Source organism: Salmo salar, chromosome 18 (assembly GCF_965601325.2).
Source record: "Salmo salar chromosome 18, fSalSal1, whole genome shotgun sequence".
Taxonomy (NCBI): domain Eukaryota; kingdom Metazoa; phylum Chordata; class Actinopteri; order Salmoniformes; family Salmonidae; genus Salmo; species Salmo salar.
The window spans coordinates 74625615-74641904 of record NC_138308.1 but is presented as its reverse complement, the minus strand read 5'-3'; the positions used below and the strand labels follow the sequence as shown (position 1 = coordinate 74641904).

At 42.1% G+C, this 16290-nt stretch overlaps 1 protein-coding gene across 1 annotated transcript in view; it reads left to right on the top strand.

Annotated features, from left to right (window-relative positions):
• Positions 1-16063, top strand: part of LOC106577619 (protein transport protein Sec24D-like) — a 29234-nt gene extending 13171 nt beyond the window's left edge. Inside the window, exons 11-23 of the mRNA XM_014155836.3 lie at positions 1497-1621; positions 4661-4852; positions 5925-6018; positions 6884-7000; positions 7157-7327; positions 7780-7876; positions 8110-8255; positions 9057-9195; positions 10297-10415; positions 10847-11026; positions 13393-13584; positions 13752-13841; positions 14728-16063. Coding sequence (XP_014011311.2) covers positions 1497-1621; positions 4661-4852; positions 5925-6018; positions 6884-7000; positions 7157-7327; positions 7780-7876; positions 8110-8255; positions 9057-9195; positions 10297-10415; positions 10847-11026; positions 13393-13584; positions 13752-13841; positions 14728-14868 — 1803 coding nt within the window. The 3' untranslated portion in view covers positions 14869-16063. The remainder of the gene's footprint in view (positions 1-1496; positions 1622-4660; positions 4853-5924; positions 6019-6883; positions 7001-7156; positions 7328-7779; positions 7877-8109; positions 8256-9056; positions 9196-10296; positions 10416-10846; positions 11027-13392; positions 13585-13751; positions 13842-14727) is intronic.
• Positions 16064-16290: the final 227 nt, after the last annotated feature.

The window sequence follows — 16290 nt, the reverse complement described above, 5'->3', positions numbered from 1 at the left end:
AGGGGATAAGTGGCTTCAGTGTAAACACTTCTTATTGGAGAGGGAGACAGGGAAAAAACATGAACGGAAAAGGAAAGGGTTTGACCTAAAATTGGGGTACATTAACGAATGAAAGGAGTATGATTTCAAAGGCTCGTGGGAAAGTGGCCTCCGATTCAACGTCTCTGGTGTGTTCCTTGTTATGTGTTTGACATTTACATTTTATGTTTAAGCAATAAGGCCCAAGGGGGTGTGGTATATGGCCAATATACCACAGTTCTTATGTGCAACGCGGAGTGCCTAGATACAGCCCTTGGTGGTTTATTCTCAATATACCACAAACCCCTGAGGTGCCTTATTGCTATTATAAACTGGTTACCAACATAATTACCCATACCCTCTGACATACCACGGCTTTCAGCCAATCAGCAATCAGGGCTCGAACCACCCGGTTTATAATGACATTTTAGTCATTAAGCGACGCTCTTATCCAGAGCCACTTACAGTTAGCTAGATGAGACAACACATCACAATTGTATCAAGTACATTTTCACTCAAAGTATTTATCATCAGTCAATGCTAGTGGGAGAAGAAGTGCTGTTTTGGGGGGGTGTCGGGGGCACCGTGACTTATTTAAGATACTCTTCAAAGAAGTAGGATTTCAGATGTTTTCAAAAGATCCGCAGGGACTCCGCTGTCCTGACTTTAGGGGGTGTCGGGACAGAGAAGAGATTTGAATGGGCTGAGTGGGAGCTGCCCTCCTGTAGGGGTGGGAGGGCCAAGAGACCAAAGGTGGCAGAATGGCGTGCTCAGGTTGGGGTGTAGGTTTTTAGGATAGCCTGTAAGGAGGGCCAGTTCCCCTTGCTGCTCTGTTGGGAAGTACCAGGATCTTGAAGATGATGCAAGTTTCGACTGGAAGCCAGTAGAGTGTGCGGGTGACATGGGAGAACTTAAGAAGGTTAAACACCAGGTGGGCTGTGTCATTCTGGATAAGAGCCCAGGCAACAGAGAGTTGTAGCCTAGACAGGAACTGACAAGTGCCTGGATTAGGACCTGCGCCACTTCCTGTGTGAGGAAAGGTCATACTCTACGGATGTTGTAGAGCATGAACCTGCAGGAGCGAGTCACTGCTTTGACGTTTGCAGAGAATGACAGGGTGTTGTCCAGGGTCACGTTAAGGTTCTTTGCACTCTGGGAGGGGGACACTGTGGAGTTGTCAACCGTGATGGAGAGGTCTTGGAGCGGGCAGGCCTTCCCCAGGAGGAAGAGCCGACATCCGAGCTCTGATGTCTGCAAGGCACCTTTGGCCATTGGAGGCAAGGTCAATTGTGTTTATTTCATGGTATAATTGAACAATAGTTGTGTTTGTGTTTCAGGGTTTTAAACTGCATTTAGTCAGTCAAATACATTTGACATTTTAAATACCGCGAAATATGAGCAAATAAAATGAATAAGGTGAAGTAACACTAGTTGAATTGAAGTTGTAATTCAAAATGTCCTCGCTCTTTCTCTATCAGAACAACAAGCCAGCCAGTCCTCCAGCGTACATCTTCATGATCGACGTGTCCTATGCCAACATCAAGAGCGGACTGGTCAGACTGGTGTGTCATGAGCTGAAGACCCTGCTAGACAACCTGCCCAGGTACACACACACATACACATAAGCATACGCACACGCGCACACACACACACACTATAAAACACTGACCTCTCATAGTCAAGGAATGGAACCTTGAACTGCCTGCATTTAAGCACTTTCTAGAAACTGTCCCAGCATCTCTGTGCCTACAGCCTATCTCCAAGGTCTTTTATATAAGATCTGCCAACTTGGAGTGATAGAGGTCTTTGAGACCCACTACATAGCCTTGGAGGTCACAGTAGGGTTACGTAAGCAGTGGCCAAAATCAGAATCCTTCATACAATGCCATGCCCTCCAAGGTCTAATGAGTAATTGGATACCATGCTAACTGGTGTCTCGAGGCAGAGAGAAATTACATTAGATTTATGGTAGTTTTGGTTTTCCATACCCCCATCACCCATAATGTGTAGCTGGGTGGTTTGTTATTTGGGTGGTGGGCTGTGATACACTGCCAAATAAGGAGGTCCCACATGTCCAAGGCAAAGAAAAGAGCATTAAGCCAAGTATTCAAGTATCTCATCGGTTGAAAATTGTTGCCTGAAGGTTGCTGGGTGTGGGTTGGTGGGAGGGAGGGAGGGGGGAGATTCTAGGGAAAGGAGGAGGGCGGGCTAAAACGGAAAATGTTACTGTGCAGATTCCAACCTTGAATCCCGTCCAAAACACAAGAAGTCAGCTGCACAGATGGGTCTGATTTTGGCTGTTTTATGTGGGTCGCCGGTGAGGAAAAAAGGTTTTGATTTACCACTGAGAAAACAATGATATACTTCACCTGGACTTTCCTAAAATAACTTATTTGTAAACTGTCTCTCGTCCCTAGCCTGCAGCCTTATGGACATATTTGTACAGAACCCTTACATCACCACTGAAACAGTTAGGTAGTGCTCTCTAAATAAGCCCTCTGTTTTTAAATCAGACTTTTCTTCCCTGTTCTGTTTTGAAGCTTTTCTCTTTGCTGCATTTAAACTGATGGAAAACATGTTGGACATGCAACACTTATACGGATCAGCGATGCTGCCGAAATAGCCACATTTTTGCCTTTAAAACAGCCACATTTTTGCCTCTAGCTTGCTAGTGCGGAAACGGGGCTTGGTGAAAGCAAAAACAGGTGTAGACTAAATCCTGTGGTATTTCTCTGTCATCTTAATATTTCATCACTGGTACTGAAAACAAGCAATAACAAGCCTGCATTGCCGGACTACTTCTCCTATCAGTTCTTATGAATGATGTAGTTAGAAGTCCGCTCTATGGGACTTTACATTGAGTTGAGGTACATGTTCTGTATTGCTCTTGCAGTGCTCAGAAAGAAAGGGAGACAAACCCCAATTGCCCCTTGTCAGATGGGAATGATTTTAGATACAGGCCACAGTTCAGCAGACCTACTAGTCCCACAGGCCAATTCCAAGTGATCTGGTCTATGTCACACTTGGTCAGGTTCTCTTTCTGTGCTACTGCAGCTACTTTCCCTCTAGCCTCGTCAAAACAGAGGTGTATAAAGTAGATTTTTTTTCTAAATATTTTTTTTTATCTCGACTGCGTTGAATTCTCTCCAGTCCATGAAAATTAAAGCGAGATCTGTAAAGGGAGGAAACCAGTCATATATTTCCTTGACAGTTTCTTATTAATGTAATTGAACTTCTGTTGAGGTTGGAGAGGTGTGTGTGTGAGAAAGAGAAGGAAATTGTTGGTGTAGTTTAATGTGCGAGAAAGTGTGTGCTTAATTGAAAGCATACGAGGCCCCTTGTTTCCTTCACCAATCAGCACTTTGCCCTGAAGAAAAACATCCCTACGCCTCTCTCTCCTTAGCCCCTCCAGCCTCTCTAAGCCTCAATACCCCACTACCCCTCTTAGAGAAAAAGCATAGTCAGGACCTTCTGAAGTGTAACTCTCCAACACACTTGTTCTCTTCTTCCCACTCTCCTCTGCTAATAAACAATCCCATATTCTGTTATTCCACTTTTCTGTGGATGTTTGTAAGTTTGTTAAGCGTGCCTGGGTAATGGCCCTTTTAATTTGCTGAGTGGTGGCTGCTGCAAGAGGTGCCCATCCCCGGGAATAAGACATTTTGTTTTGTTTTTGTTTGCCCTAAAAAAGCAATTCTGCCCCCAGGAATGTTTTTAGCGCATCAGTTGCCTACCCTAAAAATTCACTGTAATGTATCGGGCGGGAAGTTGTTTTGGTAGAGCAAATAAATATACAAAGGTCCTCAAACCAAGCATGAAATAGGGCCTCAGCTTTGATGTAGGGATCTCTGAGTGGTCCATGGAGAGTTGTGGGAAAGCCATTAGCTCTCTAATTTAACATGACCTCTTGAAGCATCCATAATCAAAACATGGACCAAAAGGACAGGAGCAATTTCATAGGTCAACTTTGACTTGGCTGTTTTCTATGTTGTAGTACTGTATGCATATTTAGCTGACGCTAACATATCTGGGTTAAAATACTATTTGAAATTTTTCAAATGCGTTGAGCGTTTGCTTTAGCCTGCCTGGAGTGCCAGATGTGCGGAGTTTACACTTTTTGGGACTATTCTATTGTTTCCATTACGCCATGAACGTTCAATCAGCTGTAGTATTTTAAAGTGATCTCAAATAGTGTTTGAACCCATGTCTGGTAGCTACCGCTGCGTGCATACAGTGTGTATCCACATTGATTTGTGATCCGTTCATATCAGGAACACTGTCTTTTGAAAAATCATGTTAAAGTAACATTTCAGAATAGGGGACTTATTTGCTGTTTATTGGCCATTATGTCGAAGTGGATAAACGACTACCACAACTAAGTTGTTCATATGCGCTGTAACATAGTGCCCTCAAAGGACCAGCATGTTTAGTACATTTTTTTTTCTCCCTATTCTGACATACTCTCTCCTCGTCACCTGGTCCCAAATCTGTTTTAGACAAATATGATCAATGACATGACTATAATTCATGACTCACGTCAGGTTACTCTCTTTTTTTTTCCATCCCTCTCTCTCTTTCTCTCTCTCCATTGAGACACACACACACACTCATCCCCCACTTTTCCTCTCTTCCTCCCCCACAGAGAGGATGGTGCTGAGAGCTCGATGGTGAAGGTGGGCTTCGTCACCTACAACAAGATCCTACATTTCTACAATGTGAAGAGTGCCCTGGCCCAGCCCCAGATGATGGTAGTATCCGACACGGCAGAGATGTTCGTCCCGCTGCTCGACGGCTTCCTTGTCAACTTCCAGGAGTCGCGCGCAGTCATCAACAAGTAAGAGAAAGGGCACATATCTTACATGAGAGTTGATTTGAGTAGTGATCCTTGATGGTATATTTTCTAATATTTAGATATGTTAGTGTGTATGAATGGCCATAGGTAATGTGAGGAAACTGAACCTCTTGAAGAAGGCATTGCCACTCTTTAGCTTATGTAGCCCAATGGAAGCTCTTTGTTAAAGAAAATAACAAGATGATCTCTGCACACTGCAATCTATGCTCCAAAGTCAGACAACCTGATAAACACAAGGGTGAAAATCTTGTCTGGATGAATCTCACTTTTGGAGCGCAGTGTGTTAGTAGTGGTCGTTTTCTTTTTGCTAAACGTATACTTTGTCTTTATCTCTCCGGCTCCTTCTCTTAAGTAAAACATTGATAACCAAAAAATGATTTGTTTTTTAATTTAAACAGTTGCGTCCAGAGAATTCTTAGGAGGTTAAGTGGTCCCTGGAAGGATTTTATATTAAAAAGACCCATGTGGATTTATATGGAAAAATAGTCTTATCTCTGCAGTTGTGTATGGCACAGCACCAAAATGATTTATTACCACTTGATATGTTGGTATGTCTATGCAGGCGTACAGAGTACATGGCGATAGTCCATCTCAAACAGGGACTTTGGCAAAATCTCTTACTCCCGATATAATTTAACAAATGTGAGTTGAGGCCTTGGTTTAGATCCAAATATGACTTTGGAAGAATTGAGTTGCTGCCTTGCTGCTAGAAAGGGTTTTTGTCTACTGTATGACCTGTGAAATGGACTTCTGAACTGTATATGTGCATCATAGTCCCCCAATGATCTGTGGAATTGTAAGGACATTGCCTTTGGATCCAACCACTGGCTGTCCCAGTAATCTAAAATGACTTCCTTTCCTTATCCCTTGGAAACCACAGACGGGTGAAAGTGCTACGGTCAATGTCCATCCAGTTAACTATCCGTTCAGATTAGCTGTCATAAAGGAGGCAATGAAACAAAGTTATTTAACACGATTATCTACCAAATATTGAAAACATTGTACCAGAGGTGAATGATTGTGACATTGTCCTTTTCTCTTAACCCCTGTCCAGTCTCCTGGACCAGATCCCTGACATGTTTGCCGACACCAATGAGAGCGAGACGGTCTTTGCCCCCGTCATCCAGGCTGGGGTAGAGGCACTGAAGGTGAGAGGCTGGATGTCAACTCCCACTCACACATGAGGGAAGGGGAGATGGCAAGTCAACTGTTACTTTGTCCAGGCGGTGATGGACTCTAAAGTGCTGATTTCATTTGAATTTTTTATTTACATTAGGACAGATACAAAAACACTGGCACATTGAAATGAAAAGTCAACAGATTAAAAGACAACAGAAGCACATAATAAGTTGATACAGTGCGTTGTGTAATCCTACTAAATGCTTATCGACCAAGCTTAAAACTAAAGGAAGTAGAATAGTCCAAACAAATCACAGCTGTAGAGGCCAACTGAACTTTTTGCAGTTACAGCCTCCTTACCGCCAACTCTCCCTCCCCCCAAAAAAGGGATTGTTTTCTTTTGTCGACAGACTGTTATACTGCGCTTCCGCAATTGGCATTGTGCAGTTAAGTTTCTCCAACCCAATGACTCTGCAACTTTCCTTTTCGCTTCCTAATAGAACTGTTTATTTAATCAGCTCCAACTGAATATTTCCCAACGACTTGCCTTCAGTTTGATTGAATGTGTGGTAGAAGTGAAATAGATTTGACATGCGAACAGACAGACTTGCAGAAAATGCTAGTACTTGAGCATAATGGTGAGTCAGCAACTAATTTGGGTCGGTAAGACCGTTGACTCTATTGCCTTAGCAATCTGTTGACCTAAACTCCAACCATAGAATCCCTCACTGAAAATGAACACACAGAGACCCGTCCAGGTCAAATCAATGTTGTCTCCTTCATTGAAACAGTCCCACAACGAAATGCATGCATGTGCACACCTTCTTATATTAGCACATTTCTGTTATCTCTCTCGTCTCTCTCTAGTGTGATAATTATTTTTGTCCTCTCCAGGCAGCAGAATGCAGCGGCAAGCTGTTCATCTTCCACTCCTCCATCCCCACCGCCGAGGCCCCTGGGAAACTGAAGAACAGGGACGACAAGAAGTTGATAAACACAGAGAAAGAAAAGGTGACGCAAAATTGGCAGTCTTTTTAAATTTGTATTGAAAACGCAGACTAAGTGCACCATATCATCGGCTATCACATTTTTTTTTAGTGTGTGAGATATCCATAGCCTGCTTTCTAACGTGTGTGTGTCTTGTTTGGGTCCCCTGCGGTGTCCTAGACTCTGTTCCAGCCCCAGAAGGCTGTCTATGAGCAGCTGTCCAAGGACTGTGTGTCTCAGGGCTGCAGCGTGGACCTCTTCCTCTTCCCCAGCCAGTACGTGGACATCGCCACCATGGGAGACGTTGCCACACAGACAGGAGGCTCCGTCTTCAAGTACAGCAACTTCCAGGTACGTACACATTACACAACAAAACATATAAATATTTTGTTACTGGGTGTACATTGGCAGCTAAGAGCTGAGTTGCAGTGCACAGTCCATAAAGTAAAATAAACCAGTAAAGAAATCATATGATAATGTCATTGTAAGGAGGGAGGGAGCAACATAGTCACAGCCTCTGGAGCCTAGGTCCGAGTCAGGCACCACCACCAAACATGGCATGGTAAAACGGGATAGTTTCCACAGAGTGCTCCTAGTCTGCCACAGAAAATTGGATTTTGTCCAAACTGCCATTTGAGTGCATCAGTTCTGTTATTGAAGACACGTGATGTATCAAATTACCTTCAATGCATTAGAGCCTAAATCGCATTCAGATCTTGGCCCTGGTACAATAGTCCATGGAGGGTAAATTGGGGAAACTCTGTCACCTTGTGGTTGACTGTAGCACTACCTGTGTATTTCAGGTGGAGAGGGATGGACAGCATTTCCTGAGTGACCTGAGGAAGGATGTGGAGAAGGCCATCGGGTTTGATGCCATCATGAGAGTCCGCACCAGCACAGGTAATTCAGCCATCTAATGTATTAAGTGTATGAGCTCATTTCATTGCCCTTGTATGTACTCAGAAACCCCAAAATTGTAGGATTTTTTTGTTTTTTTCCAACAGTTTTACAATGCCACCAGATAATATATTATTAATTGATTCAAATTTGAGGTAAAATTGGTTTTAATACTGCTGGACTGTAGTGCCACGCCAAGAGACTTACTAATATGTTTCCCTTGTCTCTCCTTCCAGGCTTCAGGGCTACAGACTTCTTTGGTGCCATCCACATGAACAACACCACAGACGTGGAGATGGCTGCCGTGGACTGTGACAAGGCTGTGACGGTGGAGTTCAAACACGACGACACACTTAGCGAGGAGACGGGCGCTCTCATGCAGGTGTGTGTCTCGCACACCACTCAAAAACTCAAAACGAACACTGAATCTGATTTTAGAGGGGTTACCACTAATATATATTTAGGCTCACTGCAAAGTGGGTATTTGACTGCAACTAAAATAAAAAATATGCATCCTATTTAATAACCAGTGGTGTAAAGTTGTTGAAGTACCACTTAAGTCGTTTTGAGGTTATCTGTACGTTACTATTTAATTTGACAACTTTAACTCCACTACATTCCGAAAGAAAATATGTACTTTTTACTCCCATACATTTTCCTACACCAAAAAGGACATGTTACATTTCGAATGCTCAGGCAGCACAGCAATATGGTCCAATTCATGCACCTATCCATATAATATCTGGCGGACTCACTAAACACAAATACTGCATTCATAAATTGTGTTGGCGTGTGCCCCTGGCTATCCGTAAATACAATTAATAATAATCAGGCTGTCTGGTATGCTTAGTAAAAGGAATTTGATGTTTAACTTTTACTTTTACTCAAGTATGACAATTAGGTACAGTGGTGGAAAAAGTACTCAAGTACATTTTAAAACCAAATACTTTTAGACACATTAAGTATTTTACTGGGTGACTTTTACTTGAGTCATTTTATATTAAGGCATCTTAACTTTTACACACGTATGTACTTGTACAAGAGTACTTTTTCCAACACTGCCAATATATCCTTTTCACAATGTGTTCCACAAAGCCTTAAACATCCCACTCTGATATGTTCGATTAAAACCCTGACAGTCTTTAGACCCACTAATGGCTTCTGTGTGTGTTCTGTTTCCCAGTGTGCATTGCTGTACACGACCATCAGCGGCCAGCGGCGTCTGCGGATCCACAACCTCAGTCTGAACTGCAGCGCCCAGCTGTCTGAGCTCTACAAGAGCTGTGAGACGGACGCCCTCATCAACTTCTTCGCCAAGTCAGGTGACTACACACAGCAGGGTATTACTGTCTTTAGGCCTGTGTCAGTATGGTCCAAATGAGGGAAATATCCTATGTGTATCATAAGACATTATAAATCCACTTTAAAGGCATTATGTATGTTTGCCTCATAGAAGTTACCAAAAGGTTTGATTGCAGAAGAGATGTCTCCTGAGCTTGTCCACTTGGAATGTCCATTTATGTTTCCTGTTTGAATATATATGCTCCCTCCCATCTTGGCATATTGAATGAGATTCACTGATAAATAATATCAGTTAAATACCATTTAGTAGTAGAACATAGCCGGCCGATGTGTAAACCTGCATTATATACAGCATACTCATACCCTATATGTACAGTGAGCTCAAAGTATTTGGACAGTGCCAATTTTTGTTGTAGTTTTGGCTCTGTACTCCAGCACTTTGGATTTGAAATTACAGCACTTTTTGTACATGGGTCCCCCATTTAAGGGGACCAAAAGTATTTGGACAAGTCACTAATGTGTATTAAAGTAGCCAAAAGTTTAGAATTTGGTCCAATATTCCTAGTACGCAATGATGACATCAAGCGTGTGACTGCAAATGCATCCAACTAGTTTGTAGTTTGTTTGGGTTGTGTTTCAGATGATTTAGTGCCCAATAGAAATGAATAGTAAATGTATTGTCATTTTATTGTAAACAATAATAGAATAGGGTTCTTAACACTTCTACATTAATCATGGTAGCATTCACATTGTAAATAAACATGAATGAATCGTGAATAATGATGAGAAAGTAACGGGCATAAATATCATACCCCCCCAAAAAAATGCTAACCTCTCTTATTATTGGTCATGGTGAGAGGTTAGCATGTCTTGTGGGTATGATCTTTGTGCATAACTTTTCACTCATCATTATTCATGATTATCTGTAATTTTCAAAACACTTCATGCTTCACTTTAGCTACCTTGTATATGTAAATCACCTTAAGAAAACTAAGAGGTGAAGTAACCCATATACCTCCCATAAAGTATTAGTGACAAGCAAACCCCTTGTATGAGAGCACTTCAGACAGCTTTGGTGTGGGAACACAGTTACTGACCTTCAAATGCCCTCTCCCTCCCAGCATACCGTGCCATGCTGAACCAGCCCCTGAAGACGGTGAGGGAGATCCTGGTCAACCAGGCGGCCCACATGCTGGCCTGCTACAGGAAAAACTGTGCCAGTCCCTCCGCTGCCAGCCAGGTCAGTGGCATACAAGACAGTTAACTTGAATAGAAAACTTTATTCTCAATTTGTGACAAATTGTCTTTGTGTATGTAGGGTAATATGTGAAAGCTTTCTACTAATCCAGCACTGTGAGTGAGGTGTGTAAGATTGTGGTGTGATTCACTCATAGGTCAGTGTGTGAATGCTAGAAACTGAACATGGAACAGCATGGTCTCTAGGGACATTAAGGATCTAGTTTCAAAGAAGTGTACTAACAACCAGAAACGTACAGGTGCAGAGTACAAAAGTAAACTGATAAGACTGATTCTGGCACGCTTGATTCCAACTGCAGTTTTATGCTTGCTTTGGTCTTTTCAAGAATAGCAAACAAACGATATCACTGTGGCGTCAGGGAGTCCTGTGTGTATTAGGGGTGTTCTCACTAGCTCGTTTCTCCCCCTGTGTAGCTGATCCTGCCTGATGCCATGAAGGTGTTCCCGGTCTACTTAAACAGCCTGTTGAAGACTGGTCCCCTGGTGGGCAGCGCTGAGCTCTCTACAGATGACAGGGCTCACCAGAGACTCAGCACCACAGCCATGGGGGTGGAGGATACCCAGCTGCTGCTCTATCCACGCCTCGTCCCACTGGTGAGACAACACACTAGGCACTCTCTCCTGCCTTATCCCACTGGTGAGACAACACACTAGGCACTCTCTCCTGCCTTATCCCACTGGTGAGACAACACACTAGGCACTCTCGTCCTTTTTACCAACTGCGATTTCCTTTCTCGTTGAGGCTAATGGACCTTACTCTTAGTAGTTTTACATCACTCTTTCCCAATCCCACTTCATATCAGTGCTGAGTTCTGACTACAAGTGATACAATAAAGATATTCTGTGTGGATCCCAGGCTAGCCAAAGGATTCTGAGGTAAAGAACCGTTTTACAGATGAACAGCAGAGGGCAGCCTTTCAGTGTGCGTCTCCTATAAGCATCTACAATTGAGTTGATGCATTTACTAGTTATTTGCTATTGACATCCTCTTATTTGATATGCCAACTAATTCCATAAATATGATGGCAGTGTAGGAGGCTATGTATTGCATGCCAGCACACAAACAATTACCCAGCACTTTATTAACCTCTTGGGGCTAGGTGGGACGCTAGCGTGCCACCTGTGGTGCACTCCATCAACAGCAGGTGCATTTCAAGAGCGGCAAATTTGAATCCAAATAAATGTCAAAATTCAAATTTTTCAAAAATACAACTATGTTACACCATTTGAAAGATAAACATCTCCTTAATCTAACCACGTTTTACGATTTCAAAAAGGTTTTACGGCGAAAGCATAAATTTAGAGTATGTTAGGACAGTACATTTACAAGAGTTGTGTGTAATGTTTTGTCAAGTCAAAGACAGGGTCACCAAAACCATAAAACCAGCTAAAATGATACACTAACCTTTTACAATCTCCATCAGATGACACTCCTAGGACATTATGTTAGACAATGCATGCATTTTTAGTTCTATCAAGTTCATATTTATATACAAAAACAGCGTTTTACTATGGCATTGATGTTGAGGAAATCGTTTCCCTCCAATAACCGGCAGTCAAGTCAGCGTCACAAATTAAATAATTAAAATTAGAAAACATTGGTAAAATATTATATTGTCATTTAAAGAATTATAGATTTACATCTTTTGAACGCAATCAACTTGCCAGATTTAAAAATAACCTTACTGGGAAATCACACTTTGCAATAATCTGAGCGCTGTGCCCAGAAAAATACGCGTTGCGATACAGACTAGACGTCATGTTGGGGAGATCTAAAATCGAAAATACTATGTAAATAATCCATTACCTTTGATTCTCTTCATCAGATGTCACTTCCAGGTATCACAGGTCCATAACGAATGTAGTTTTGTTCAAAAAAGCTCATCATTTATGTCCAAAAATCTCCGTCTCGTTAGCACATGATGTAAGCCAGCCGGACTTCTCGTCATGAACGAGGGGAAAAAATATATTTCCGTTCGTTCAAACATGTCAAACGTTGTATAGCATAAATCATTAGGGCCTTTTTTAACCAGAACATGAATAATATTCAAGGTGGACGAATGCATAGCCTTTTATAACGTATTGGAACGAGGGTACCCAACATGAAGTAGCGCGCCAGGTGTCTAATGGGACATCACCGTTCCATGGCTCTTGTTCGGTCAGATCTCCCTCCAGAAGACTCAAAACACTTTGTAAAGGCTGGTGACATCTAGTGGAAGCAATAGGAAGTGCCAAAATATTCCTAAACCCCTGTGTTTTTCAATGGGATAGCTTTAAAGTCAATACAACACATCAGGTATCCACTTCCTGTCAGAAAATGTCTCAGGGTTTTGCCTGCCAAATGAGTTCTGTTATACTCACAGACACCATTCAAACAGTTTTGGAAACTTTAGAGTGTTTTCTATCCATATATAATAAGTATATGCATATTCTAGTTACTGGGTAGGATTAGTAACCAGATTAAATCGGGTACATTTTTTTTATCCAGACGTGCAAATGCTGCCCCCTAGACCCAACAGGTTAAAACCTGCCATTTTGTGGTAAGAAAAGCTCAGTAAATGGTGTCCATGAAAGACTTCTGAGAAGTGTGTTTGAGGTTAAATGTATAAGTTGCCCTCAGAATAATTACATGCTTCATAATTGTGATCAAATGTCTCAGACAAAGGTAGTTGTTCTCCTTCACTTCAATTGCAGTGTTTGCTGGGAAGTGGTTCATTGTGATTAATTTTGTTTTAATTTGTGTGTCACGGTCACCAAACATTGCAATTGTTTTTAAAGCAACACTGTAATATTGCATAATTAGGGGTGGAATGGTCCTCCTAATAATATGCTGAAAACTGGATTACCGCTCACTCGGACCTAAATGAAAGATGGATTTAACTTGTCAGGCGATCTTTATCGGTAAAGCCTCCTCATTCCTTCAATAAAGTACATGTATTAATCGATTCCTTTTCTTCCAGCACAACATGGACGTTGCCAGTGATGTGGTGCCAACTCCGGTGCGCTGCTCTGAAGAGCGCCTGACAGATGCCGGCATGTTCCTGCTGGAGAATGGGTGCTCCCTCTTCCTGTGGCTGGGCCAGGCCTGCCCCCCAGAGCTGATCCAGAGCGTCTTCAACGTGCCCTCCCTCGCCCATGTGCCCATTGACCTGGTGAGGACAGTAACTTCCTTAACCCGAAGCTCTACAGAAGATGGTGTTTGGAAACACCGAAGTTAGTTAGATACCATTAGTTCAGATGGTTGAGATATTTGAAAAGATAATTCTAGACTGTGTAGAAAGCAAAGCATATCACTAATATTCATGTGTGTGCTTTCCAGAGGTCCCTACCAGAGCTGGATAACCCCCAGTCTAAGAAGCTGCGCTCCATCGTTGACTCCTTGCTTGACCAGAGGCCCAGCTCCATGAAGGTACAGTATTCAATGTTGGTTACTGTTACTATGCATACTTTCCCCTGGATGTCTAAGCTACTTTGATATAATGAAAGAATGGTATTTACATTTATTTAACTAGGCAAGTCGGTTAAGAACAAATTCTTATTTCCAATGACGGCCTACCAAAAGACCTGCGGGGATGGAGGCTGGGATTAAAAATAAAGGACAAAACAAACATCACAACAAGAGACAACACAAAGAGAGACTTAAGATGACAATATGGCAGCAGCACAAAACAGGGTACAAACATTGTTGGGCACAGACAATAGAAACAACAATACATCACGCAAAGCAGCCACAACTGTCAGTAAGAGTGTCCACGATTGAGTCTTTGAATGAAGAGATTGAGATCAAACTGAAAAGATGAGCGACCCAGGGATGTGTGTGCTTTGGGGACCTTTAACAGAATGTGACTGGCAGAACAGGTGTTGTATGTAGAGGATGAGGGCTGCAGTAGATATCTCAGATAGGGGGGGAATGAGGCCTAAGAGGGTTTTATAAATAAGCAAAAACCAGTACGTCTTGCGACCGGTATACAGAGATGACCAGTTTACAGAATATCTATTTGTTGAATTAGGAAACAAACATGTAACCAAATTGACCACAACTGTCTTAAGCCCTGGGCACAATAACAGGTCAAATTCAACAGGCTGCTCAAGCTTACCTGGTTTTGCCTGTAAGCAATTGTCAACAAATGTAAGGAGTAGTGAAATCTTTTTGCTGTCTATTCTCACAATTTATCAATTAAGTGCCAGGGAAAAACAAGCAGCAGGACTGTAGTACTCCAGTGCACAGTTTTGTTCCTCAAGTTTGAGTGAAAGTCAGAAGCTGACTATGTCCCCATTTTTATCCCTCCCTATAGCTCATGATTGTGAAGCAGAAGGACCGGTCTGAGATTATGTTCCGCCAGCACCTGGTAGAGGACAAGGGGCTCCACGGTGGCGCCTCCTACATGGACTTCCTGTGCTATGTCCACCGCGAGATCAGACAAGTCCTCACTTAACACCACCCACTGTGGATATCACCTAGCTGGGCTGGGCTAGGACCAAAACAACCAGAGGACCACACCACCTCTGACTCCAGAGCTGCCTTTCCAACACCCCTTTACCTCCCCTCCCCTTTAATCCACACAAACCTACGGGACTACCGCTCGTTCTTTGTCAGTGTACCAGGATCTGTGCTCCAGTCTGCATTGTACGAGTCAGTCTGACTGCTTTGTCTGTTGAATTGATGTACATTAACAATTTAACTGATTTCTATGTAAATGGGCCAATGATGGTAAAATGAATTTTGTGCGGTTCAGAACATCAGGACCACAAGGTTGGCTACATTTTGAAACAGACCATGTTCACTCTACGTTTCACTATTGACCAAACCAAATGTAAATTATTTTGTGTTTTTCTGGTGCGATTTAAGCACATGCATTCTTTCCAAAATTTTAGGTTTGTCACAATTTATCATTATTAAGGAATAGTCTTGACAATGGCACAGCACCAAATGGTAATTTAGCTACATGGACTGGAATAAACATCTGGTTGTAATAACTGAACACTGGTGCCGTGGCTATTAAATGAATGATTCACTCCACCATTTGTGATTGGATGCATTATTTTTGCCATTCCCCTCAGGAATGGAGAGGATGTGCTAGCAAGATAATTCATACAAGGCTGATTCCAGTGACAACTCACTGCTGAAAAAAAGGGAGAAATAACCCAAATCTATTTATCCATAAAGATGCAATTAAACATTCCACACTTAATTCATTCCAGTTATAGAACTATATGCCACTTTGTTTTTATCAAGTTATTGCCGTTATTCATTGTCATGTTTTGTCAAGTATTGTGCTCTGCAAACCAATGGTTGTGTTAGTATGCGACGTGGAGGTTTTGGGGGAAACTGTTCCTGTGCCAGTTAACCGTCTGCCTTAATTAAATAGTTTTTATGGTAGTAAATACTAGAGGCCATTATTCTATTCCAGTGTGATATAGATTGCATACAAACCAAATAGATTGAAAACATCTCAGGTAATTTGTGTACCTAACAATTGTGGTGCAGCGCTGGAAAACAGGGGCGTTACTGTTTTAACTGGAAAGACGGAAGTGTGGATGTGTTTTGAGGGAAGAGCCTTGGAGTGGTGTGCCATGTACATTTTGATCTAAAAAAATCTCTTTTTGATTAAATTCCTGACTATATCAAGATTGAGAAGTTCTGTTTTGTTTTTTAAACTTAACTCCACTGATTCTCACTAACAATCTTGAGTTGGTTTAGTCTGATGTAGAAGTTTAGTAACAAAATAATGTAATTCAACAGTAAGTAGTATGGTATAGAATACTTCATCATAAACTGTATTTTGTCATTTCGTCAACCGAAGAACATTTCAGCACAACATAACCACACACACATATTAAATATCTGAACACAGGCG